We start from the raw sequence: 27,626 nt of genomic DNA on the forward strand, positions 1-27,626 counted from the left end.
AGCGCAGCGTGGAGAGTCATGTCCGAGTCCCTGTAGCCTCGGAATCAGCGCACAAGACCAACTGCTCTCTCCGAGCCTCGGCTACCCGCTTCCGCACCCCTATAGCCTCGGGACTCGCGCCCGCCGAGCCCCCCACGATGGTTCGGCCTCTGCACATACAGCGACCGGCACGTCGTCCACAGCACGTGCCATGCCCTGCGTCAAGCTATCACAGGAGCTCCCACGTCGCACAAGATCGAGCGTGACCGGCGCGTCGCTCCAGTATATCAAAGACAAGACCGCTCCGTCGACCATGCTGCCACGGTGACAAGCTACAGGGCTCGGACACACCACCTCCGCTCACAAAACGCCGCGTGACGAACACATGTATCGCCCCTGTCCCCCCTTCAACTATAAAAGGGAGTGACTGTGGCCGTTTCTAGACACACGAACACAGGCACGGACGCACGCACAAACGGAGACATCGCACGCACACACGCGCAAGCAACGCGCAACACTCTGTAATACGCACACTCCTCCGCACTGCCTGAGATCAACATCTCAAGCAACCCACACCGCTCCACGCAGAGATCTGGGACTAGCTCCCTCTCTCGCCCTGCTTGTAAACCCCTACTACAAGCACCTCGGTGCAAGGAATACAAGATCGATCTCTCAGACTGGACGTAGGGCACCTATAGCCTGAACCAGTATAAACCTTGTGTCTCTTTGCATCACCATCCAGGATTAGGGACACGCAGTACATTTTCACTAGTTGATTGAGGGCCCGCCGGTCCAAAACACCGACAATTTGCATCATTCGCTTGTTTCTCTCGCTCTGCTTTCTAACAAACATGTCGATGAAATTAAGTTCAGTGGCGCAAAAATTATTTTATTGGTAGGTGCAGAAAGAAATATTAATATGTTCAACTGTAAGGTACACCATGCATGTGTCCTTAATTAGCTGCCATATGCAACTAATCACGGATCGTGTTGGTAAACATGCATCATTATGTCTTAATCTCGCCGCAAGGCAGTATGATAATCCCCAATACAATGGAGGCCATTAAGCAGAGAATGGGCAACTGAATTCTTGCTTCTGGCTATATATGGTCAAGACGAACCACATAGTGTATCCCATCTCTGTAGACTGACTCCAACGAAGCTATCCAAACCCAAAAATGAGTCTTGCACAGTGCTTTGCCTGTCATATTATCGGCTCCAACGGATCACCCATTCATACGACGCATTTTGGCTACCGGCGCAAAGGAAACCCAAAAAAGCGTCGCCTCTCTCCTCACTACGCAAATCCCCGATGGTGGAACGGCACCCGCGTCGCCGTCGCCGTCGCCTCCGCAGCACCGCGGGATTCCCCCTTGGCGCGCCCCTTGGCACCATTGCCCTGGCTCCGAGCCGAGGGGCCGGACGTGCCTGCCGCCGGCTGCGAGGAGGCATTCGCCTCGGCAGGTCTCCAGGACTCCGGCATGGCTACTGCCGCCTCTGCGTCGAAGATTAGTGCTTCCGCGCTCACAAATCCCTCCCCTGCGTGAGATTGGGCGGTGCTGCTCGGCGCGGAACGCGCAGTGGGCCTCTGCTCTGCTGCTCGCCCTCGTATGGTTGTTGCCTACCACCTCCTAGCTCATGCATACCAGCAGCGCCTCACTCACCTGCCACGGCCCAATAATTGCACACACATTCAGCAGCGGATTCGTCTCAGTGCAGGTGGGAGGTAGAGTTTGGATGCGAACTTGCGAAGAAGTGGTAGTATGGCTGGTTGGAGAAGCAACAAACCGAGCAGGAAAAAAGGTTGGCACCTGGCGGCCATGGAAGGCACCTGGCGGCCGGCGCGAGTGGTGGAGAAGAGCTCGATTTGGGGACGGGAAAGCTCGATTCGGCGGTGGGGAAAGTCGATTCGGAGGCAGGGAAGCTCGATTCGAGCGCCGAGAGGCTCGATTCGGGCTCCTGCGAGCTGGAGAAGAAGGCCGGCGGAGGTCGTGCTTGCCGGCTTGCTCGTGCTCGTGCTTGCCGGCGTGCGCGTGAAGGCCGGTGTGCTTGTGCTTGCCCGCCGTTGCTCGTCTGCTGCTAGTGCTTGCCGGCGTGCTCGTGCTTGCCGGCGGAGGTTGCGTGCTCGCGTGCGTGCTTGCGGTGGAGGTCGCGGCGGGGGATTGCAATCGCTACTTTTGCATACGCTGTTGGAGGAGACCTGTTCTGGGTGCCGGACTCGGGCCACTGTGCGTGACCTAAATCGGTGAATGGGTCTCGGTTTGGGTACGTATCGTTGGAGACAGTCTTAAATCATGCTGCTAACAGTTGCTTGGCTGGTGAGCAGAGCCGATAAAGTCAGGCATGTGTTCCTTTCATCTACCAAACAAGAACGTACTAACGCTAGCGGCTAGTCCGTTGCGCAAGACCCAGAGCTAATTTGGAAACTCAAATCTTCTTGATCCCTTACTTCTTCCAGGATGAGAAATCCATGGGAAAATAATTTGAATAATTATTTTGTTCTTCATGGAGGGGTTTTCCATCCCTGGGTGTGCCTCTCCTTACTTTCAAATTAGCCCTAAGAGATGATGCAGTATTATATGTTATATATAATTAATATATCTATCTCTCTGGTAAGACTCGTGAGAAGGGGATGTCTTCTGGTTGACCTAAAGTTGGATCAGATTGCTATTGCTCAACTACTGCTGAAAGTTGGTTCCAACTACTAGTCCCCTGCAACAGAGAGAGCAGTAGCCAGCCAAGTCCCAACCATGATGTCCAGGCGTGCGTCCATGCTCCCTTGCCTTCCCACCAAGGCCCTGTTCGTTTTCGAAACACTGTTCCGGCTGATTTGTTGTGAGAGAAAAATATTGTTCTGACTGAATAAGACAAGCGAACGGGACCCAAGAATTCAGATAAGGTCACAAGAACATTTAATTTCCACAGAAATTGTTGACCCAATCTGCCCTATAAAAATATCAGCTCGCTTCAACTTTGTCGTTTAGAGTTTTGAGCAAGGCAGTTTGACCAAGAACGTACCCTTAATCTAGCCTTTTGAACCCCTACTGCTAAACTACTATTTATTTTGGCTCCTACCTGGTGTAGTAAAATATATACATTGTCGGATCTCAATTTTCTTCACTTGATTTTATTTCTTGCTATATATCTGGTGCAAAGGAATTGACAGCTATTTTGGCTGAATAAAAGGGGAAAATGGAGTAGCTGGAGTACGGTTGGTATAAATAAAGGAATTGACAGCTATGATCGAGGCCCTGTTTGGTTTCCATAAGTCAGGTGACTGAAAACCAGTGACTTATAAGTTATGCATGTTTGGTTGTAGATGACTTATAAGCTCATGCCTGTTAAGTGAAAGGTGTGGGCCCCACGCAGAAAGGGTGGCTTATAAGTTTTAAGCAGGGGTGAACCAGCTTATTTCTTATAAGCAGCGGTGACTTATAAGTTGGTGGTGTTTGGCAAAATTAGTCACTTATTTCACTTTTTAACTTATAAGTAGGTGATTTATTTGGAACCAAACATGCCCTTAAGTCGAGGAGCCGGTTTGCTCAAAAAAGTCTATAAGGGCATGTTTGGTTTCCATAAGTCAGGTGACTTATTAAGTCAGGCGATTGAAAACCAGTGACTTATAAGTCATGCATGTTTGGTTGTAGATGACTTATAAGCTCATTAAAGGTGTGGGTCACATGCGAAAAAGGGTGACTTATAAGTTTTAAGCAGTGGTGAACCAACTTAAAACTTATAAGCATGGATGACTTATAAGTTGGTGGTGTTTAGCAAAATAAGTCACTTATTTCACTTTTTAACTTATAAGTAGGTGACTTATTTGAAACCAAACATGCCCTAAGTAGCCTGCGCATCGCTTTCTGATATAGCTGAGCCGAGCCGCGCCCGTTAGACTCATGAAGGCCAGCACGGCAAGGCAATTGATGACGATGAACAGACCGAGCAACAGAATTCAGGGACCTCCAGGACGGCTCGGCCTCGACCCCTTGCGATTGCGATGGCTCTGACAGTGATCTGCAAACAGTGAGAAATGATTGTAAGTAGAAAAGTAGTAGCGATGATCCGGGAAAAAAAACGCATGCAGTAATTGGGCTACATACAGAGGAGCTAGCTACAAAGATACTGGACTACGACTTTGCCGTCGGAAAGTTTCCACACGCGTTTGGAGGAACTCGAGAAACGCTGGCCCGGGATGATTAACACGTGTACGTTACGTTCGTGATGCCATGGCAAAGGAAAGTTGCCAGGTCGCCTAGCTAAGCCTCCTGATTAAGCAATGGATCTGATCGGTCGTATTCGTAAACACGTGAGCTCATCATCAGCACAGCACCTAAAGATGACTGCTGGTGCTTTGAATCGAAGAAGTGTGTGTTATAACTGTATGAACACTAGGATCATAGATCTAGCCATAGACTGATTCTATTCGGGATAAAATAGACGCTGTACATCATAGTGCTTGTAAAACTAAAGAGACAGAGAGGGAAGGGGGAAGGTACCGAACCTGACACGGCAGAGGGGGAGGGTTCGGAGGCCGCCACCGGGTTCGTTGATGTAGTCTGCGCACGGGCAGCGACGGTTGGGGAAGACGTGTCGGAGATGCGGTGCCGGCGGTGAAGATGACGACGGCGCAGTGCTGTGGCGGAGGTACTTCCCGTCACTGGCCGCGCCCCTCACTTAAATCGGGTTTAGGGTTTGTCGGTGGGGAGGTCGGCTCAGGTCAACCTCGTGATTAGAGCCGCCGGCCCCACCTCTTTTTAGAGCTCAGGGTGACAGGGGCCCTCCAGCTATGGTGGGCTGGGCGCCCCTGATCAGAGCGCAAATCAAAGGCCCAACTAAACCGTTGCGTTCAGTTAGGTTAGAGATCAATCTAACAGTGTGTCACAGTGGACGCCATATAGCCTGTAGGCATAATAACGAGTGTTTTCGCCCCTGTGGAGCCTCTGAGTTGGTTCTTGGCACTGGCAGTGATGATGCATGATACAGTAGTGTCCAGGCCGTCCCCGGTGTTTTTATTGCGTCGATCGACGGCCACCAAACCCAATCGCCATCGGCTGCCTGCTGCGAGTGGCGTATGTATGCAAACATATAACCAAAGAGCAAAGAATACGTAACAATCGTCCGCAGGCCCAGTGACCGACCGGCCGATGCATACAGCACAGATTCTTCCACGCGCGGGTCTGCATCATCCATCACCTCTCGAAAGCTACCTTGAATTCCTGGGGTTAGTTGAGGTCTGGGGACGGGAGGGGAGGAGACCCTGCTTGCTCGTGCTCGGGCGCACAGCTCATCAGGCCGCGGTGCTTACCTCCTCCCTTACCTACCCATTGAGCTGCTAGCTGCACGTTGCAGCGGTGGAGTGGAGCACTGGAGTGGCTCGGACTCGGTTAGTGGTGGCAATGCATTGCGGCGCGCGGCCATTAATGGAGGCGCTGGGCCACTCCCAGGGATGGCGGATGACGACCGGCCGGCGCGCCAGCAGATCAACGTGCGCGTGCTGGAGCGCTTTGTGAGTTCGGTTACCTTGGACGACGACGTATCACGTACGCCTTGTCGCCATCCGCTCCTGTCGTGGACTCGTGCGGCCGCGGTCAGGGATCGTGACAGACATTGGCAGCTAGCCGAGAACTGGCCTCCGCCCGTGCCGTGGCCGTGCCCGGCGGCCGGTGCCGGCAGCATCAATCACCAGTAGGGAACCAAAATGGACTCTAGTCCCGGTATTTTTTGCGCTCGAGAGTAGAGAGACCTTTAGTCCCGGTTGGTGTCTCCAACCGGGACTAAAGGTCCCTGCCCAACGGCTACTGCGCTCGGCACAGTGGCAGGGGACCTTTAGTCCCGGTTGAAGACACCAACCGGGACTAAAGGTGGACCTTTACTCCCGGTTGGAGCCACCAACCGGGACTAAAAGTCCTCCAATACAAACCGGAACTAAAGGTAGACCCTTTAGTCCCGGTTGGTAACACCAACCCGGACTAAAGGATCCTTTAGTCCCGGTTGGTGGTCTCCCGATGGATTAGTTTAAAAGAGAAGCATCCCATCCATTGTTAGGTGTGTTGTGTCGGTGGGGTGGTAAGCTACGCGCAAGGCAATGCATGAAGTCTTGGGTTCGAATCTCACGAGACGCAGCGATGGGAGGCATTATTTTTTTTAAAGCTTTAGTCCCGGTTGGTGTTATGCACCGGGACTAAAGGCCCCATTTAGTCATGTGCCGCTGCTGCTTCTTTGACATATGACACAGGTTACTGTTTAAATAGGCCCTGTTTATTTCCAAAAATTTTTGCGCAGTACCCGTCACATCGAATCTTACGGCACATGCATGGAGTACTAAATGTAGACGGAAAAAAAAACTAATTGCACAGTTGGGTGAGAAATCGCGAGACGAAACTTTCGAACCTAATTAGTTCATAATGCACGCTTTCAGTTTTAACCTAGAGATGTCAATCTGGTGAACAGCGCACAAAGCGAACAACAATCAGTTCGACTGCCGTCTGGTCAAGGTCCTGGCGGAGACATGACTTCTAAGTCAGCTGAAGTCAGGTTGCATGGACGATGTATGTGCTCATAAGAGCAATCATAGCTGCAGCTGCCTATTGTATCTTGCAGCAGCACCACGGGAAGGTGGCATCTGATTTACAAAGGCATGGAGATCCGGTGGAAGCGGAAGTGCATGGTATGGAATTCCAGTGCTCATGACACCACTTGGAGCATGCGTTTGGTATGGAATTCCAGTGCCCATGACACCACTTGGAGCATGCGTTAAGTTAGTGGCGGATCCGCCCAAAGTGTTAGCTACAGCCTGTGGGGTGGTCATAAAAGGCTGTCTAAGGAAATTGTTTGTGGATGGTTGCGCAGCAGGTTGTGGTGACTGGTACATGGTTGCTGATGCAGGAAACCGCAAACCATGCTGCCATGATGCTTGATTTGCCTCTGTCATAGTTCTCCTGGGAGCACCTGATACAAAGTGAGAACACATCAATAGGTATGAACCTTTTTTTGTAACACAGGTATGAACAAAATTGATCTGTTATTCAAACCAACCAAAAATGACTGATGAGAACATAGCACATCCAAGCTAGGACAAGGTACATTATCATAAGCAAGAGAATCAGTGAAAAGGAGACGTGATTTGACGATGTTTTTGCTATGCAAGGAGTCTAATTCATTATCAAAACTATTTCAATCAAGAGTCAAAACATTATGCAATACTAACTCAAAAGGAAGTTTGTAACTACATGCAAAAATAGTCTATAAAAAAAACCAGAATGCCAACTACACCCTTTGGCTTGATGTGGGATTCCAGTGTTGCACTTTGCTAGTGCCATGAAGGGGTGACTATAAAGTGAGACTTCTTTGCCGCATCAAGATGAAATGTCAAACAGTTTCTGGAAGAATCACATATGTCAAAAGGAAAAGGTGCAAATTTTTCCCACCTATTCTTTTGATTTGATAAAAAAATAGTCGTACGGAGGGTTGTAAGAGCATATAGAGAGGCTAGAGTAGTTAGGCAACAAATTCAAGCAATTGGAGATGTTGAAGATTGGCTCTGTATTTACTATTTAGGTAAACTAAGTTCCATTCCTCCAATAAGCCAGCTAAGCACAAGACATGTGGTTTATGGAAATTTTTAGGATTAAGTCCACTTTTGACCCCTCAACTATCATGCTGGTCTAATTTTGACCCCTAACTACAAAACCGTCTAGTACCGGTACCCCAACTGTCAAAACCGTTCCCTTTTAGCACCTGGGCGGGGGGCAAGGCTGTTTTGACAGACGTTGAGCGGTTTTGACCACGCCACGCTGGCGTTGACCGCCACGTAGGATGCTGGCCTGCATCTCAGCGACATGTGGGGCCCGCGCCCACCGCGGATGCTGGGCTCGATGACGTCACCTTGCCTCTGCTGCCCACCACGGTACCCGACGCCACCGGGGTTGCTGCTGCGTACTACGCGGACGCCGCGGCGGACATGCACGCGATGCAACACATGGAGGCGTTGCCCGACTTCGCGGCGGCGATGCAACGGGAGGAGGAGGAGGCCGTTGGCGGCGACGCCGCGGAAGGAGAAGAAGACGCACACGGAGCGCGCGAGGTCGGCGAGGCGGACCCCGACGTCACGGAGGTCGTCGCGGTCGGGCGGGGAGGGCGGAGGCAGCGACCTTGCCCTCCATCCACCCGAGAACCAGAGCAAGGGAAGGGAGAGGGCGAGCAAGAGAGGGAAAGAAGAGAGAGAGAGAGAAAGGGAGTCGGAGGGAAGGAGGGCGCAGGGCGGCGCGCGGTGCAGGGCGAGCGAGGTGGAGCAGGGCAGCGGCGTTCACGGAGCAGAGGGATCACAGAGAGAAGAGGGAGCAGAGGAGATGGGAAGGCAGGTGTGGGCGAGCAGAGCAGGGTGGCGGCGTGACGACGGCTCGTGGCCACGGCTCCGGCGCGGTGGAGGGCGTTGGGCGACTCTGTGGCGGTCTTGGGCTGCGTCGGCGCGGGCAGGGAGATTTTCACCGACCGCCATGGCAAGTCCTCTTCCACGAACTTCGACGGCAGGCGGAGGCGAAGGCGGCGGGCGGAGGACGCACCTCCTCTGCCGGCCACCGCGGCCCGCTCCCCGCGCGCAGGCTGCGCCGTCCACCGCGGGCTGCTCCTCGTGCGGAGTCACGGCGTCACGCGGGAAGGCAGCCAGCCCCGGCAGCGGCGGCGGCTGCGGAGGCGGACGACGCGGCAGCGGCAGCGGCAGCGGCGGCGGCGGTGGCTGCTGAGGCCGCTGGGGCGTTGGTCGGGCGTGGCCTGCGGCGGCCCGGGGACACGGAGGCCACGTGGCGGAGCGCGCCGCCGGCCATCCGGTAGCGGCGGCAGGCGCGGCAGAGGTGGCGCGGCTGCCGCGCGTTGTAGTTGTTGAAGTAGCAGAACTTGGTCTCTCGGCTGCCGCACCGCGGGCACGGCAGCGGCTCGCCGCCGCCGCCGCCGCCGGTGCCCCCGGCGGCCCCGGGCGCCTGCTGCAGGGGCAAAGGCGGCTGCGGCGGGGACAGAGGCGGGGGAGGAGGAGGAAGGACCGTCGCCGTCGGCGGCGCCCTCGTCCGCGGCGCGGTGATACTCGTCGGGGTGTAGGTCGGAGCGGGAGGCGGGGCCCGGGGTGGGTAGGGGACGCCGGCCGGCGCCGGGTTTTATACACGGGTTTTATCCCTCCCGTCCGTGCGTCTACATGGCGATCAACGCCACCGTGGCGGGTCAAAACCAGGTGCACGTCGGCATGAAACAGCCACAACCGTATCTAGGTGCCAAGAGTGAACGGTTTTCAAACTTGAGGTTCCTGAACCAGACGGTTTTGTAGTTGGGGGTCAAAATTAGACCAACATGATAGTTGAGGGGCCAAAAGTGGACTTAATCCAAATTTTTATATGCCACTGAATAAATTTAGATATTTTATCTTCAACTTCGCCCAAGTGTCATACTGTAGAACAAAAATTTAATTAGCACAAATTGTGGATTTCCTCTAGTTCACAAGCAAGAACAGTTTTTTTTGGCGATCTATGCAGGAGAGCTGCGTGTCATTTCATCATGGCACTCGCACGAGGTTTAGTCAATACGGCATTCTAGAAAATAAACTAGGGAAACATGACAAGCAGCCTCAAACAACCAAGGACCTAGGGATCCAAACCAACGACCTAGCAAGGAACTCGTGTAAGGGCGAGGTTCCTGCCATACACCGTAGATTACTCTCATTGGCCACAGATTGAAGCAGCACCTGTATGCTAGGCCTAGCACCTTCAAAAACACAAGCATTTTGGTGCTTCCATAATTCCCAAGCAACTAAGATGATCAGACTATTGAGGTCTTGCGAGAACCCCTTGCAACGCCTTTGATGGTGCCGCAGCACCAACCAGAGAAGCGTATATTGGATCCTTGAAGAAAAGCTTCAAATCCTCTCATGTGTCATTTTTTATACTAACATTACAAGTTTATTTTAAAAGGTGACCTATAATCATTAGCAAAACCAAAAACAAACAGCACAGCATCCTTAATAAGTTAATATGCATAAGCTCAAGTTACAGAGTAACAGTTCTTCAAAGGCTTACTACTTGTTTTAGTTTTTCCGTAAAACATTTCCTAGAAATCTTCGGGAGATATTTTAGGCTAATCTTGTGTTGTGAATACATGCGTTACTCTGCAAAAAGGTGTTTGATTCTCCAACTCCACCAAAACATGTTAGCAATGCCCAGCTTTGATTATCCAACTCCACCAAAACATGTTAGCAATGCCCAGCTTTGATTATTCCACCAAAATGCAGGGTTACCACCAAACCAATTGTATACCCTAGCAACATGGCTTCCACTTTGCAAGCATTCATCATTATTGACTATCAATAGATCTTAGTGAACAATACACTTGATCTTATTCCTCAATAAAATCAGGTGACTACAAGACCTGTAGTTAATAAAAAGACGGGGCTGATTAATCATAATTATATATGTTATTTGGGTGGATGGGGCAAACGACAAGCTTATGCCAATCTCTGAAGGATGGCACTTTGACAACAGACTAAAGCCACAGTTCATGGAAAATAGTAGTGTGCAAGATATTTTTATTACATTAAAGAGCTATGATCGCAAGTAATGTGTACCTCTCTGACTGCCCGAAGCAACTCCAGCAGAGGCCTTGTGTAGAACCTGGAATGTCTCCCCTAACATCTGTTGCTTAGATATTTTGTCCTCGAGGATCGCAATATCCTTCTTTTTCTGCAGTGTTTCCATCTCTAAATTATGGAACTTCTCATCAAACTTCCTTTTGCATTCAGCCAGCTCCTTTTCACACTCCAAGATAATTTTTTGCCTCTGACAAAATCCAAGTAGAGATGTTGATTAGATAATAGCACCACAAGGCATCCAATGTCACTGTGCCATTTAGAATTTGAAGAGCATAGGGAAATCAGACAACAGTAGAGGGGTTTAAGAAAGTAACCTTAGATATATGTTTCTTGGTCATCAGATCATGCATCAGAAGCAGCCGACTCATTTCAATTGCTAATGGATCTGATTGAGTACCACTTTCAAGCATATATTGTCCAGAAGTGGAGCCTGTTGTTGTCTGGTTGTTTGACTGCTGCTGAACATTTGATGATCTAGGGCTGTCTAACCAAGCTTGTGCTGGAAAACTATTCCTGCCAACTGGTTGATCCTGATGAGCAACAGTTTGACAAGTCTGGGGACCACATAGTTGTCTTACATGTGGAGTTAATAAGGATGAATTAGAGGCATTTTGCTGCTCGGTAACTTGGACAGGTGGCGAGGTGGAAATTTGCTGCTCGGTAACCCGAACAGGTGGAGAGGTGCGATTACTAGACATAAGCAATTGTCTACACCCATTGGTAACTGGATCTGACTGGAGTCCATTTTCAGGCATATGCTCAACCATGGAGCTTGTCTGGTTGGCTGATTGCTGCTGAATATTTAATGTCCCATGGTTGTCTAATCCAGTGCTTATTGAACAAGTATTCACACCAGATTCTTGACACGGATGAGCAACATTTTGACAAGTTAGATCATAAAGTTGCAGTTGTGTTGACGGTTGGACTAATGTTGCTGAAGTTGCAGTGATGTTATGCTGTTCAGTGACTTGGCCAAAGGAAGAGTTTGCACCACTAGATACTTCCTTATTAGCTGCAACATCAGCCTGTTCCATTTGATTCACATTAGCTGAAGGCAGCCTTTCAGCTTTAGGTTCCTCCTGTAAAGAAATTATGTCAAAGGATGTTAGATTATGATCTTCCATTGGTATTAAGCTGGAATAAGTTCAGTTCCAAGAATGACTGTCACAGTCAGATCCTACTGATAATTTTTGCCTTCACTGAAATAACATTTGAAAACCAAAAAAACATGATAACATTGAGATCTTGTCTGATGGTTCAGCTTTAATTCATCAGAATGATTTGTCACCGGCAAATCACGCTATGATCGAAACATGACTTCTCAATCAAGCTACATAGTAAAAACAGTGTTTTTGCGCAAAAGAAAAGGTAAAGTTCTTGCCACCCATTGTCCATGTTAATGATAATTTCTTCCAGACCACAATAAATTTAATTATTATATAGTAATGAAAAAAATGAGTACCAGCTAAATACCTCATCGTGCAATGCTGTTTCATGAATATTAGAGTCAGACTCATGTGGCAAATTTCTCTGGGACCCAGAACAAGAGCCTTCTAATGCATCATCGTCAGGATTCATGCACCTTTGCTTCTTTCTAACTGGAGGCTCATTTCCTAAATCAGCTGCCACTGCCTTAGAAAGTACCAATGTTTTATCAGTGACGAACCGAGAACAGGATCTCTCCACATTTCCCCCCTCATTTTGTGGTGGTGAGGAGACAGCAACTTGCATCCCAACTTTTTCACTGAACTCAGTGGGTGCATTATTGGAATGTGAAGACATACTATCTACTAAGCCTTCAGTTGCATCAACAGATAACCCATCCTCTGCACCTCCATTTGTCTCTATTGGTGATTGTAGGTTTTCTATAATTGGCTCTGGCTGAAAAATATCACTGTCCTTATCTGTAACGGTTTCTTCAAGTTCTTTACTAGAAGCAATTGCTTCAATTTCAGTAGTTAGAGATTGCATGTCCAAAAATTTGAGCTCTTGTTTGCCTTCAGAATAAGCATGCACATGACACTCTGGTTTCTCCATCTTGAATCCAGAACATGTCATGGAAGTTCCATCAAACGTTTTCTTAAGGTAGCCAGCTGTAGCCTCAAATATCCAGCGTTCTCTTATTCTCTTCTCTTTGTTCCTATCATTTATTTGTCTTCTCACAAATTTTATAAGCTGAGACCGCATATATTTACGGAAAACCTTAAGCAAAATGCTGAAAAATAGCTTAGGTAGCTTCATCCTGTGATAGCTTGTTGTTGGTATGACACGCTCATAGTGAACTCTATAAGAGCAAGCATGTTTTTTGAAGAATTTCCACTCCTCTTCCTTTATTAAAGTATTGAATTCCTTGCGGTCTTTACTCTGATGTAACAATTGGTTATCAAGCCTTTCTGAACAAACTTTCTCGATTTTTTTCAGTACTTGATGATAATCATGGTAACTAAAGCAGTTGCGCATCCGTTTCTCATGCCTTTCTTTTGACCTAATAGGGGAAGATGGAGAATAGCTCTGGCTGTGTTTCTCAGAATATATTCTATGACAAGTTGATTGAATCACATTAACAAGTTGACTCTTCATTGAAGTGTCTCCTTGATGGGAACCTCTTTCAGGTGAAGTTGATTGCCATGTACTGACCCTCCCCTTGGTGGATGAACCCAACTTTTGAACACTTACAACCATACCCTTGTGGATAAGGTTTTCTAATCCAAATGGCTCATCCTTCCTAAACTCACCTTCTTCTAGTTCAGGGCTGTATGATGCTTTATCTTCTTCTCTCCTGCCTATATCAAGTTTCTCATGTTCATGTGATTTCTTGCAGGTTTCGTTGTTACCCATATAGAAGGTAGCGGAATAGGGAAGCTATGCTGTTGCCATGAACAAGATTTCCCCGCCAGTTTGGTTCACTCTGTTTTGGTATGCACCTCACTTCAAAGTATAAGCACTGGTAAACTGGCCAATATTTCTCCTAGACAGAAACTGATGCAAAGAGCACAGATGTCAATGGTAGGAAGGCACATTATAAACCAATCATTTAAAATATCATATTTCTTTTATTAGCTAAGAAAAATCTGCTAACAACATTCTTTAACTTGAGTGTAAAAGAATTCAATACACATATAATTACAAAACTTCTATATTTAAGACAACAACAAGAACAAGCATTTAAGTCCCAAGCAAGTTGGGGTAGGCTAGAGCTCAGACCCACATGAGCCACCCCCAAAAAGGTAAAAGAAAGAGAGAAAAAGTCTATATATACATGAGGGGATCTAAAGCTATTCAAGTATTCATGCTTCAAGTACATGGATAGCTGATTTCCACGCACTCCTACCTAAGGACAGATCTATGGGTATATTCTGTTGGAAATCACTTCTCTCTTGAGTGTATATCACAAACACACACTTGCTTTGTCACCAGAGAGAAAAGCTAGTGTTTGTGGTAAACAGTTAAGAGAGAGCGAGTAATTTCCATCATTCAAGTCCCATTTTACTGCCACCTCCCATGTCCATTCAGCCAAATCCTCCCTATCAAATTATCAACGCAGCATAGAATTCCGATATGCACCGGTACCTCTAGAGGTCTCCATCGGACAATGGGCATGACCAGACCAGCCCAGCTGGTGTTGAACAAGCTTTTCTCAATTGGTGCTAACCCTAGCCTATCATGCGTATTGTTATTGAACTCGGTCCTTTCAACTTCTATATTTATAAGACACTTAAAAAAATTGAAGGACCTCGATTCCTCGACTGACTCCCATGAGAAAAGTAGAAAAGTATTATTAGTGTTTATACTAAACAAACAAAGTCAAAAGAAACTACTTCAATCAATTCCAATCCACATTCAAGGCAATGCAAATATAATATTGTCTAGTCAGTTTAGATTGCTTTGAATGGATAAATGCCTAGAGATGTCATGTCCAGGTGGCATCATTATGGATCCACTGCTCCAGGTAAAGAAGAAAAATATTGTGTGCTGTTCTGTTTCACAATTCCCTGTCCGGGGAGAGTAAATTCAGTGATACAAATACAAATTAATAAAAACATAAAATTGGCATACCCTTCTAACAACACCAAACAAAGGTGAATAACAAGAAGATGACAAATCACAGATACATTTCTGTACTTCAAACACCAAAAACATAACTATGGCACCTTAATCAACAATTGTAATACTATCAGAATTTTTAGCAATAACTTTTCACCAGAACCTCCCTCTGCCCCTGAATAAAGTTGTCTTAAAAAAAAGGGCAGCCCCAGTGCACGAAGCTCCCGCTTGCTCAGGGTCCGGAGAAGGGTCCGACCACTTGGGTCTTTTGTACGCAGCCTTTCCCTGCATTTCTGCAAGAGGCTGTTTACAGGACTTGAACCCGTGACCTCATGGTCACAAGGCAGCAGCTTTACCACTGCGCCAAGGCTCCCCTTCTAAAGTTGTCTTAAATCAAACGTTTTTAAGTTTGACCGAATTTATAGAAAAGAGCGCTAAGATTTATGGCACCAAATTAGTATCATTAGATACACCATAAACTATACTTTCATAATGTGATCATTTGGCGTCACAAATATTTATATTTTTTTCTATATAAATTCGGTCAAACGTAGAAAAGATTGACTTAAGACAACTCTGGAAATTGATTTATCAGGGACAGAGGGAGTATCTAGGAGTTCATGAAAAGAATATGAGGTGCAGAAAATGAGATACTTGGAAACCGAAATGGGAAAAAATGCAGATCCGGTAGCAAGAATAAATGTATCTGGTTCTAAAGTATGCTCGCAGTGTGCTTAATTGCCTATTGCCATGGAGTTAACATTACATAACTAAGAATCATATATCTATGAAGTGTGGCATGAAATGGTTGATATCTACCATGTAATTTAGTTATTTTGTTAACATGAAGAGTGTGACAGCATGGATGAATGAAAGAGGATTTGATGCACAGGAAAGGCATGGATGCGCAGAAAACAACATTTGCAGCACAAGGACCACATAAGAAAACACAAAACAGAAGCCATTTTTAGACTATAAAATGAGCCCATTGACTGTAAGACCATTTTGAAACTTTGGAACATGAGGATGCCAAGTACTACATCAAAGTCGATACAGGGAATCTAAGCACCTGACAAGATCAAGCAAGTCATGTGAACTGGTGGTGTACAGGGTCAAAATTGTTGAATAGCATTTAATGTGAGAAGAAAGTGAACGCGATCAGCACCTTCATGCCCTCTAATGCAGTTGGGTCCTGGTCAACAATGCACATAGCATCTATTACATGATAAATATTTTAAATAGGACTAGTGCCAAGGTGGAGGGGAGTTGAAAGAAGAGAGAGATTGGAGCAATGCATAAATCCAATCAAGAAGCAATGAAAATTTTGCATTGCGCTCTGTATGTAGAATAGTATCAGTGGCATTAAGCAATTTCTTGTGTGAGGATAATTATTGCTATGGTCCAGCTGTAGGAGTGGTGTTATAGTGTGATTTGTAGTGTCTACATGAGCAGATCATAGATACTCCATCCGTCCACAAATATAAGAGATTTTGTCCACAAATATAAGAATTGATAAGTAGCCAATCAAGAGTTGGACAGTAAGGAGTTTGCCTCATGTGGCATGAGATTTTTGCCTCTTTGCATAGTTTGTCCTAAAAATCACATAAGTCCTTAGATTTGTGGATTGAGGAAGTACTCCTGTCCTGTCCCTTTGTTAAGGCGTAATTTGTTTTACAAAAGTGAAAGAGTATTGCTACATACACAACCATTTGAATACAAGTCAAAATCCCAAGTTTTAAAATCACACGGATGGAAAGCTCATAATGCATTAGATGTGGTCTAGATGCATGGCTGTACTTGAGTTGTACTAAAAAAATTCCTGAACTAAAAGGTTGTATATATTTTTCGCCATCCGTTTGTGAAACTATAAGTATACGTTTATTGTAAAAAAAAAAACTACATATTCCAAAAATGTTTTCGAACTGTATTTGTTTGCTACCTATAAACGATATATGTCATTATGTTGTGAGAAGATAATAATCAAAGACTAACTTTGAAGGCCAGGTCGAAGATAAAATACCCCTTGTATACGTGAACGAAGGGAGTATAAGACATATTTGATCAGCATCTTCCATTTGGAATGCTTTATCAAGAAAAACGATCACTCGATGAACCAAGGTCAGCCTTTGATAGTTCATTACTTAAAAGTAATCCGACAAAAAATTGAAACTCCCACTAAAATCAAGGAGCTCGCGATCACAACAATTGAATTGAAAATTGAAAGCGCGGTCCAGTAAATTATCCGGATTTCAAAAAAACGAGTATCTTTTCATTTACACCCAACTAACTGCAGAACCTTGCCAAATAAAACCCACGCACCAAAACTCCGCCTGCACGTACCACATAAAACTCATCCAAACCGCTTGCTAGGCACAAAAAAAAAACGCTAAAAACCATGGCTGCGGCACCGATGGTTCAAAACTTCAGTACCTCAAAAGCTAGTCCCCTAAGCCGCTTCTCCACTACTAGAACGAGAAGCAACTTACTTTATAACATATAAAAAAAGAAATAACCGCATTCATGCAGGGAAGATTAGAAGCTCGCCAGCTCACCTACAAGTGGAGCGTCGCCGCACCCGGGTGACACCGAATCGGCGTCGCCGCCGAAGAGGGGCTCCCGAGCCGTGCGGCCAGAGAACGGGGATGGAACGAGGGCTTTGGACGGAGACGACACGGAGCGACCGAGCGAGCGGCGGCTGCTTTAGCAGGAGGAACCGCAGGGCGGCAGGGGTGAGTAGGGGAGGAGTACTGGGGGCGGCGGGTTCGGAACCGGAAACGCGAGCGTCGTGTCGGGCGCAGTGCGCTTCGGACCCTGGCACTGGAATCGCTCCGCAGTGATTGAATCTCTCACAACTAACGGGGTTACGAATTAGTATCTGAGACGGTAGCATTTTCGTTTATATTTGATAATTATTGTCTAATCATGGTTTAACTAGGCTTAAAAGATTCGTCTCGTAATTTACGATTAAACTGTGTAATTAGTTATTTTTTTATCTACATTTAATACTGTGTCCAAAAATTTGATGTGATGGAAAGAGAGTGAAAAAACTTGATCTAAACAAGGCCTAACATATGGAGTCGACGGTTATATGCTGACCAAACACCTCTCAACACATGTAACAACAAAACTTTTCCTATAGACTTTGTTCGGCTTACCCTATATTTAGTTTGTTCGACTTTTTTTTTTTAGCCGGAACAGTATTTTTCTCTCACAACAATTCAGCCAGAACCGTGTTTTCAGCCAGTTTCAGTTAAAATTCTACCAACCGAACAGGCCTCGCTTCCCTACCGGCGTAATTAAAGGAAAGAAACCCAGAATAAAAAGCAATGTGATGTTTGAGGAGGGAAAAAGAAAATTAAGCCCTTGTTTAGTTGGACCTCAAAATCCAAAAAGTTGCTACAGTACCTGTCACATCGAATGTTTATGGCCCTTGCATGGAGCATTAAATGTAGACGAAAAGAAAAACTAATTGCACAGTTTGGTGGGAAATTGCGAGACGAACGTTTTAAGCCTAATTAGTCAATGTTTGGACACTATTTGCCAAATAAAAACGAAGGTGCTACAGTAACCCTAAAATCCAAATTTCGCGAACTAAACGAGGGCTAACATAGAAGACGACGTCGTGATTGACAGGATGAAAAAAAAATAGATCATAATTGAAAAGTTAATGCCATAATTTTCCGGTTGCAACGCACCGTACAGTCATAGTAAGGCTCGGTTTAGATCCTACCCAAAAACTAAAAATTTTCAAAATTCTTCGTCACATCAAATCTTGCGGCACATGTATGGAGCATTAAATGTAGGTAAAAAGAATAACCAATTGCACAGTTCACCTGTAATTAACGAGACGAATCTTTTAAACCTAAATAGAATAATTTTTACCAAATACAAACGAAAGTGCTGCAGTAGCCGAAAGCTTAAAAAAATTTCGGAAGTAAGCGCGGCCTAAAATATATAGGATGATCGGTCACGTCAAGGTGAAGTTCCCGAACTGGCCATCGAGAGTTTGGGTTGGGATCTCGTGCTAGTTCACTGGCCGCTGGGCCCATGGACCTTTTGATCTTAATATAAAATTTTGCGATTGATTTACGCTGGTTTAGTTGGACCTCAAAGTCCAAAAAGGTGCTACAGTATCTGTCACATCGAATGTTTGCGGCCCGTGCATGGAGCATTAAATGTAGACGAAAAGAAAAACTAATTGCACAGTTTGGTGGGAAATTACGAGACAAACGTTTTAAGCCTAATTAGTCAATGTTTGGACATTATTTGCCAAATAAAAACGAATGTGCTACAGTAGCCCCAAATTCCAAATTTCGCGAACTAAACAAGGACTTAACTGCACAAGTCAGCTACCGGCGTGGACGTTTGTGTCGTGCACTGCCGCACAGTGAGACCGAAGGCTGTGGGCTCGGTTGGCTTCGTGGAGAAGGCAGCGAAAGGGTGGCGTGTGGGCGTGTGGCCCGAGGCAGGCAGGCCATGGTACGCGAGCGAGAGTGCGAGACGTCGGAAACTCGCAGGGCGCTGCTGCCCAGTCCGGCGAGGCCAACCGCAGCGCGACCGTGCCGCGTGGCCGCTCGCGAGCGGGTGCAGGGCGAGCATGGCCAAGAAACCCGGATGACCGAGGTCTTCGTCAGGCTGTTTTCAGGGTTCAGGGCTGCAGCAAGACTTTTCAGTTTTTGGCCACTTTGAATATGCGCGTGTTTAGTTCCACCCTAATATTCCAAAAAGTGCTACAGTATTTGTCACATCGAATATTTGTGGCCTGTGCATGAAGCATTAAATGTAGACGAAAAAAACTAATTGTACAGTTTGGTGGGAAATTGCGAGACGGACGTTTTGAGCCTAATTAGTCCATGTTTGAACACTAATTGCCAAATAAAAACGAAAGTGCTACATTAGCCCCAAATTCCAACTTTCTGGAACTAAACACAGCCTGAAGTTTTGACACCCAAAAACTGTGCAAATCACAAGACGATTACCTCAGGGTTTCAGGGGATGTTTGTTAGCCGCCACACGTGGCCACAACTAATGTTAGGCTCGCCATAGATGCTGTGGCTAACATTTAGTTGGAGAAGACTCGCCACAGGAAAGCATTTGTCATAACTTTTTGCCCTAAACCTGTGGCGAGCTTTTGCTTCGCCCCTGCCACAGCACCCGCGGCCACCCTGCCATCCCCACCCTAGCAGCACGTGAGGGCGCCGTGGTCGTGCGCCGCCGCACAGCTATAGATGTCAACGGGCCCCGTTCCCCGAATCCCCGCGGGAAATTCACTCATTAGGGGACGGGGATTGTATGAATTCTATCCCCACGGGGGATTAAACGGGGCTGAAGTTATCCCGTCGGAGATCACGGGGGCGGGGATGGTATGCAGGCCCCCGTCCCCGCTCCCCACGGGGACCCGATTCCAAAGGCTCATTACTGGCAATGCCCAATACCTGTGATATATAAGCAATGTTGCAACCCTAGCTCCTGTCGAAACGATTAACGGAAACGCGAAACGAAAGTTACATTTCATAGTCCCGTTATATCACTTAGGGTTTTAAACCAATTTTTATTAAGCGAAAATGCTTGTCGGATACCAGAAAATGGGGTACCCTAAGCAAGAACCAAAAAAGATTGCTTAGACCTTACAAATATCAAAGCCGAAGGACAACCACGAGGCCTCAGCCGATTTTCCGATTCGCCCAGCCGAGGCCCTCTGCCGAGGCCCTCTCGCCGAGGCCGATTCGCCCCGCCGAGGCCCTCTCGTCGAGGCCCTCTCGCCGAGGCCGATTCCCCGATTCGCCCCGCCGAGGCCCTCTGCCGAGGCCCTCTCGTCGAGGCCGATTCGCTCTGCCGAGGCCCTCTCGCCGAGGCCGATTCGCCCCGCCGAGGCCCTCTCGCCGAGGCCCCCTCGCCGAGGCCGATTTTCCGATTCGCCTCGCCGAGGCCCTCTGCCGAGGCCCTCTCGCCCAGGCCGATTCGCCCCGCCGAGGCCCTCTCGCCGAGGCCCCCTCGCCGAGGCCGATTTTCCGATTCGCCCCGCCGAGGCCCTCTCGCCGAGGCCGATTCGCCCCGCCGAGGCCCTCTCGCCGAGGCCGATTCGCCCCGCCGAGGCCCTCTCGCCGAGGCCCCCTCGCCGAGGCCGATTCCCCGATTCGCCCTGCCGAGGCCCTCTGCCGAGGCCCTCTCACCGAGGCCGATTCGTCTCGCCGAGGCCGTCCCTCTGGCAGGCTGTCCCATCCATTTAATGCGCTTGAATGCACCCACTACATCAGCCACGACCAGCAGGGTATGGCAACAGGAACGATGGGACATCGATCCAGTCTCCTTTTTACCATCCCTTACTGATGGTGCAGGGGTTACCATGCCCTGCGGCCACATGCCCTGCACTTTTCCACCTAAACCGGGTACGACGCTGACCACCGAGGCCCCCGCATTATACTCAGGTCACCTCCCAGGCCTCTACGCAGACAGCCACAAACACCTGCCAGGCCTCGACGCCCCACCAAGTCAAAATCCACAGGGCATGGCATGTCACCTACAGTGAAGGCCATGCTGACTAGACGTCAACAAGGACTCCTACGACTTCAACAGCCTCGGGCATGGCCTGCGTGACACACCAGTGATCAAGTACCAATTGCCATTCTCGACACTGTGCTGCTACAGGGATATAGTACTAGATCTTCCTTCTAAGGCTCCACGTGTAGCTCTCTCATGTATTCCTGGCTCCCTCCTTACAGCTATAAAAGGGGGCAGCCAGGGCCATTTCTGGGGGCCGACTCCGAGGCGCACGCACCCTCCGGCGCGGGGCGAAAAGAGGAAAAACCTTGTAACACACACACACACACCCCTGCCGCTTGAGAGCAACGTCTCAAGCGGCCCGCACGACACCCTGCCGAGACCTAGGACCAGCTCCCTCTCTCCTTTAGCTTGTAACCCCCTACTACGAGCACTTCGGTGCAAGGAATACAAGATCGATCTCTCAGACTGGACGTAGGGCCTCGATTGCCCGAACCAGTATAAACCTTGTGTCTCTTTGCATCACCATCCGGAATCGGGAGCACGCAGAACAAATTCACTGGTTGGTTGAGGACCCCCCGGTCCGAAACGCCGACAGTTGGCGCGCCAGGTAGGGGCCTCTGCGTGTCAGCTTCGTCATCCTAACAAGTTCCGGATGGCAGACCCCATACGACCACTACATCTCGGCACGATGATCTGGTTCGGGAGCCTAGAGTTCATGTCTCTAGGATGCGAGTATGACATGGTACTCCTCACGCCCCGAGCCCCGCCGACCGACGTCGACATCACGCACCGGCAGCCCAGGCGCAGACGGCGCCCGGGCGGCCGCTCTCATCACGCTCGCCAGGCGCAACGCGGGCAAGACCACCCCGACACCACGCGAGCTCATGGTGGCGCACCGCGTTCTGCCAGCACCCCATGTCCAGCTGTTGGCACAAGGTCCCTGGTTGGGGACCTGACTAGCCTGAGCATGGACATGGGCGAAACGCCGGCGGCATGTGGTGACACCCCGTCGGTATCCCATGCCCGGCTGTTGGTTCAGGGTCCCTGGTTGGGGACCTATCTAGCTTAAGCCTGGGCAGGGGAAAGACGCCGGTGGCGTGGAGCGACGTCCTGCCATCAAGCTCTGCCTCGCCACCTCCTGAGGAGCCGAGTTCTTTCATCACCCCATTCGACATGTACTACTATGTGACTATGCCATTCAGTCTCAGAAATGCAGGGGCCACGTACCAGCGGTGCACCACCCAGGTCTTGGGCGAGCACATCGGACGAACCGTCGAGGCCGGCGTGGACGACATCAAGGACAAGTCCAGGAAGGCCAGTGACCTCATCGACGAATTGGAAGTTGGTGGCCCGCCCAAGTACTAAAGCACGGGACCTACAAGCTAGCCTACGAGAAGGGCGAAATCCTCACCAACACTTGGAACATAGAACAGATACGTCGCTTCTACCCTTAAATTCCCAAGCGTCATACAATTTTCCTCGAAATACAATAAAGAAGCGTTCTTTAATTGTTCTAAATTTTTTAGGAACCCCCCGAGCCCATCGGTACGGGTTCGGCGTTACGATAACGCAAGGGGGAGACTCGACTCTGCCTCTGCAGAACCGAGCCTCCTTCGGGGGCTAGGGGGAACCTCCCCCCTAATCCCAAACTCTATCACGAACTCTGACAAATCGCTTGCAAAAACCTAAGGACCAAAAGTTTGCCTCGAGGCCAAAAGGCCGGCTGAGCCGTGAGACAGCCTACGCCTCTGGGCTACGGCAACTCCCTCACCACCTTTCACCCGAGGGGCAGCTTAGGCTCCAAGGAAGTTTTTGCAAAGGACTTGTCTAAAAACGAGGCAGGGGGACACCATTTTTTAGTCGTCTTTTCGAAAAATTTCCTACGCCGAACTCTCTCGCGTACTCTGACAAATCAATTGTAAAAAACCTAAGGACCGAAAGTATGCCTCGAGGCCAAAAGGCCGGCCGAGCCGCGAGACTGCCTACGCCTCTGGGCTACGGCAACTCCCTCACCACCTTTTGCCAGAGGGGCAGCTTGGGCTCCGAGGAAGTTTTTCGCAAGTGATATGTTCAGAAACGAAGCAGAGAGCAAGGGCTGGGAAACATAATAGAAAACAATTAAGATGCATATATACACAAGTACTGAAAAGGCCTCGACGGCCACAAACGTTATGGTACAATGATGTACGTCCTAATCTATTACATGACCCCTTTGGCCCAGGTCAGAATACGGGGTCGCCAGCGTCGACGGACGGCGTAGGAGGAGCCACCTCCTCTTCGAACAGCCGGGCCAGCGACGTGCCAGGGGCCTCAGCCGCCTCCACCAAGCTTCATCACCTCCTCCTCGGCCTTCTCATCGTCCTCTGCCACGACGTAAATTGTGTCCGAGACCGGCAGGGAGGTCCGAGGGTCGCACAAAAAGCCAGGGGAACTCCTGATCGCCCTCTCGCTTCGTGCAGAGGCTCGGGGGCTCTTCCTGCAACCTTGCCAAAGCCCAGCGACCCGAACTCGCACTCAGAGGCCCGGCAAATGCAATAAACTCCTCACTCAATAGGAAAAAAAAGCCCCTAGAGGAGTAAATCCACTCCTCTAGGGCCTCGGGGGCTACACCCGGCGGGTGCGCTCGCGCGCACCCACCGGAACCTCAAAAAAAACAAAACACAATCCCGATGGGAGCAGCTGCAAGCCTAGTCTCGACAAACCCTCAGGGAGAGTGCTCGCACTCCCCCCGAGGCTCGGGGGCTACTGTCGGATACCAGAAAATGGGGTACCCTAAGCAAGAACCAAAAAAGATTGCTTAGACCTTACAAATATCAAAGCCGAAGGACAACCACGAGGCCTCAGCCGATTTTCCGATTCGCCCCGCCGAGGCCCTCTGCCGAGGCCGATTCGCCCCGCCGAGGCCCTCTCGCCGAGGCCCTCTCGCCGAGGCCGATTCCCCGATTCGCCCCGCCGAGGCCCTCTGCCGAGGCCCTCTCGCCGAGGCCAATTCGCCCCGCCGAGGCCCTCTCGCCGAGGCCCTCTCACCGAGGCCGATTCGCCGCGCCGAGGCCCTCTCGCCGAGGCCCCCTCGCCGAGGCCGATTTTCCGATTCGCCCCGCCGAGGCCCTCTGCCGAGGCCCTCTCGCCGAGGCCGATTTGCCCCACCGAGGCCCTCTCGCCGAGGCCGATTCGCCCCGCCGAGGCCCTCTCGCCGAGGCCCCCTCGCCGAGGCCAATTTTCTGATTCGCCCCGCCGAGGCCCTCTGCCGAGGCCCTCTCGCCGAGGCCGATTCGCCCCGCCGAGGCCCTCTCGCCGAGGCCCCCTCGCCGAGGCCGATTCCCCGATTCGCCCTGCCGAGGCCCTCTGCCGAGGCCCTCTCGCCGAGGCCGATTCGTCTCGCCGAGGCCGTCCCTCTGACAGGATGTCCCATCCATTTAATGCGCTTGAATGCACCCACTACATCAGCCACGACCAGCAGGGTATGGCAACAGGAACGATGGGACATCGGTCCTGTCTCCTTTTTACCATCCCTTACTGATGGTGCAGGGGTTACCATGCCCTGCGGCCACATGCCCTGCACTTTTCCACCTAAACCGGGTACGATGCTGACCACCGAGGCCCCTGCATCATACTCAGGTCACCTCCCAGGCCTCTACGCAGACAGCCACAAACACCTGCCAGGCCTTGACGCCCCACCAAGTCAAAATCCACAGGGCATGGCATGTCACCTACAGTGAAGGCCATGCTGACTAGACGTCAACAAGGACTCCTACGACTTCAACAGCCTCGGGCATGGCCTGCGTGACACACCAGTGATCAAGTACCAATTGCCATTCCCGACACTGTGCTGCTACAGGGATATAGTACTAGATCTTCCTTCTAAGGCTCCACGTGTAGCTCTCTCATGTATTCCTGGCTCCCTCCTTACAGCTATAAAAGGGGGCAGCCAGGGCCATTTCTGGGGGCCGACTCCGAGGCACACGCACCCTCCGGCGCGGGGCGAAAAGAGGAAAAACCTTGTAACACACACACACACCCCTGCCGCTTGAGAGCAACGTCTCAAGCGGCCCGCACGACACCCTGCCGAGACCTGGGACCAGCTCCCTCTCTCCTTTAGCTTGTAACCCCCTACTACGAGCACTTCGGTGCAAGGAATACAAGATCGATCTCTCAGACTGGACGTAGGGCCTCGATTGCCTGAACCAGTATAAACCTTGTGTCTCTTTGCATCACCATCCGGAATCGGGAGCACGCAGAACAAATTCACTGGTTGGTTGAGGACCCCCCGGTCCGAAACGCCGACAATGCTATAGAACATATATGTGCTATTTAAATAAAGTTAGAAGTGCAAACTTTGTAGATGACGATGAAATACCTGCGGCCCATGGGGATCCCTACGGGGACTAATTCCCCGCGGGGATGGGGATGGGGAGAAAGTCTCCCCCGTGGCACTTGACGGGGATGGGATGGGGAATTTTCTTCCCCACGAGGATGGGGATGGGGAGGCACTCCCCGATGGGGAATTTCCTGTTGACATCTGGACGCACAGCTGCAGTCCCACGCACAGCTACAGTCACCAGTCACGCCGTCGCGAAAGGACGGAGGCAGACGACGAGCGCGGCGGACGGTCCATGGAGGCACACGCGGTAAAGGAGACCGGACCACCGCGGAGCATGCCCACGATGTGGAGGCGCGTGGTGGACGGGGCGAGAGGGCACGAGGCCGCCTGGGCGCTGAGTCACGCGAGCGCTGACGCGTGGTCGCCGGTCCACCGAGGTGCGGGGACGTGCGACCGTCATAGGCCGCCTGGGCACATCACGTGCAATGGATGAACGAAGAAGAGATAATGGCTCGTTCGGCTGCTGTATAAGCGGCCTGGGCTGATTTGTATAGCTGATTTATTGGAGAGAAAAATAATGTAGTACGACTGATAAGCTGGCTTACATCAGCAGCCGAACATGGCTTAAGCTAGGCCCATCTGACTGGGTAGGCCCTACCTACCAGGGCACAAACCAAACATGCCAAAGTTTCGTCCGCAGGGCTTCATGGGTGTAGGGAAGAGTTAGAGTTTTGGGTACGGTCACGAAGAAAAAAACAATCCATGGTAGCTTGTATCAGAATTAGATCATGCTACTATTTTGTTGGGCCATTAGGGCTAGTCCGTGGTCCACGATGTGGGTAGGATCATGTTAACTACCTGCCGATTAGGCCCAAAGTATCAATATCCCGACTGTTCTTGTATGGCCCAACTTTTGTGATTGGGCCGCAAAGCTGTGAGCCTTTTCAACTTTTTTTTAAGTGTAGTAGATATATGCCCATGCGTTGCATGAGGATCACAAATTTTTACGTACAACTACATCGCTACACGTGAGTTATGGCTTAGGTAAACATACTAAGAAATCTATAAATCTAGTTATATAGAAAATATGAAGTTGTCTCCACCTTCCTCCAACTAAACATAATAGTTTCGCTTCACATTGATAGCGACAAAGGTGCAATTGTCTGCTAAGTACGGCACATGTTCCCTCAGTCATGTATGGGTGTATTTTCTTCCCACTGGTCTCATGTTTGGGACCGGATCAGGTCATGTGCGAGAGTGGGTTTTAGAGCAAGCCCAATAAAACTTGTCTATAAGGCAAGCCAAGTCATCAATAGACAAGTTTAGAGCCTATTACAATAGTTAGTCAATATGCAAGGATAGGAAGGGAAGAGTTAACCTCGAAAGCATTTTGGCATGCGTGACGAGCTGATCGACGAAACCAGCGCAAGCATAGCTTTCTCTTTCCTCTTTTGTGTGCATACAGTTGACATGGCAGTCAAATCAGATTGTTATTGTACTTGTTCTTCTTTATTTTTAAGGTGGCGTAGGACCGGAGCCTAGCGATCCACGAGGTCGAGTTCGAGTTCAACTGCAGCAACATGCCGTTGTCCGCATTGGGTGGAGACATCAGCCTCCTCGGTACCACCAAGCACCGCCACCTACTTGTGTTTTTTTCTGATTTCATTTGATTTGGTTTGATATTTTCTTTTTTCCGATTTGGATTTGGAACGATTTGATTTGATATCCGATTCTGATTTAGAGGAGTGTCGGGTACCATAAAAAGGGGTCCCCTAAGCAAGAACCAAAAAAAATCACTTAGACCTTGTAAAAATCAAGGCTAAGAGACGACCGCCAGCAAACCCCCTCCTTATCCGAGGCTCGACTGGACCGCTCGGCCCACCTTGAACAATATTCGGGCTCACCCGAAGCGGGCTCGGCCCAAAATGAAACCGTAAGGCCTCGGACGAGGTACCGATTCTCCGCCTCGCTCGAGGCCCCGCACGTAAGGCCTCGGACGAGGTACTGATTCTCCGCCTCGCTCGAGGCCGGCTCGGCATCAACCCCGTCACCTCCGCCTTGACCGACTTCTCTGACAGGACATCACGTCCGACTAACGTGTTCAACCACTCCCGTGACGTCAGCCGAACGACGGCTCGATATAGCGGAGTG

The 27,626-nt window shown here is 49.6% G+C and overlaps 1 protein-coding gene and 1 long non-coding RNA gene across 4 annotated transcripts; both read right to left on the reverse strand.

Annotated features, from left to right (window-relative positions):
- Positions 1-1,052: 1,052 nt before the first annotated feature.
- LOC136463856 (uncharacterized) lies at positions 1,053-2,286 on the reverse strand. The gene is made up of 2 exons (XR_010761105.1): positions 1,768-2,286; positions 1,053-1,643 (listed from the first exon to the last, which is right to left on the reverse strand). It is a non-coding gene; the product is annotated as an uncharacterized lncRNA (long non-coding RNA).
- A 4,084-nt stretch (positions 2,287-6,370) lies between these two features.
- On the reverse strand, positions 6,371-17,386 carry LOC136463857 (uncharacterized). 3 transcript variants are annotated; one of them, XM_066462832.1, is made up of 5 exons: positions 17,203-17,386; positions 12,080-13,574; positions 10,921-11,685; positions 10,583-10,793; positions 6,371-6,927 (listed from the first exon to the last, which is right to left on the reverse strand). In XM_066462832.1, exons 2-5 carry the CDS (start codon positions 13,442-13,444, stop codon positions 6,548-6,550), a joined length of 2,721 nt encoding a protein of 906 aa, XP_066318929.1. In that variant the 5' UTR covers positions 13,445-13,574; positions 17,203-17,386; the 3' UTR covers positions 6,371-6,547. The 3 variants fall into 3 exon arrangements, with proteins under 3 accessions (XP_066318929.1, XP_066318930.1, XP_066318931.1); XM_066462833.1 differs by having other exon boundaries at positions 12,080-13,585; XM_066462834.1 differs by lacking the exon at positions 6,371-6,927 and adding an exon at positions 10,014-10,386.
- Between the last annotated feature and the right edge of the window lie 10,240 nt (positions 17,387-27,626).

Source organism: Miscanthus floridulus, chromosome 7 (assembly GCF_019320115.1).
Source record: "Miscanthus floridulus cultivar M001 chromosome 7, ASM1932011v1, whole genome shotgun sequence".
NCBI lineage: Eukaryota > Viridiplantae > Streptophyta > Magnoliopsida > Poales > Poaceae > Miscanthus > Miscanthus floridulus.

Bases quoted from the DNA above. Each gene is read 5' to 3' on its own strand.
- LOC136463857 (XM_066462832.1), bottom strand. From the start codon at position 13,444: ATGGGTAACAACGAAACCTGCAAGAAATCACATGAACATGAGAAACTT. The intron at 10,794-10,920 runs GTTACTTTCTTA...GGATTTTGTCAG, and splicing joins CCAAGAAACATATATCTAAG to AGGCAAAAAATTATCTTGGA. The intron at 6,928-10,582 runs GTACACATTACT...ACTTTGTATCAG, and splicing joins TGCTTCGGGCAGTCAGAGAG to GTGCTCCCAGGAGAACTATG.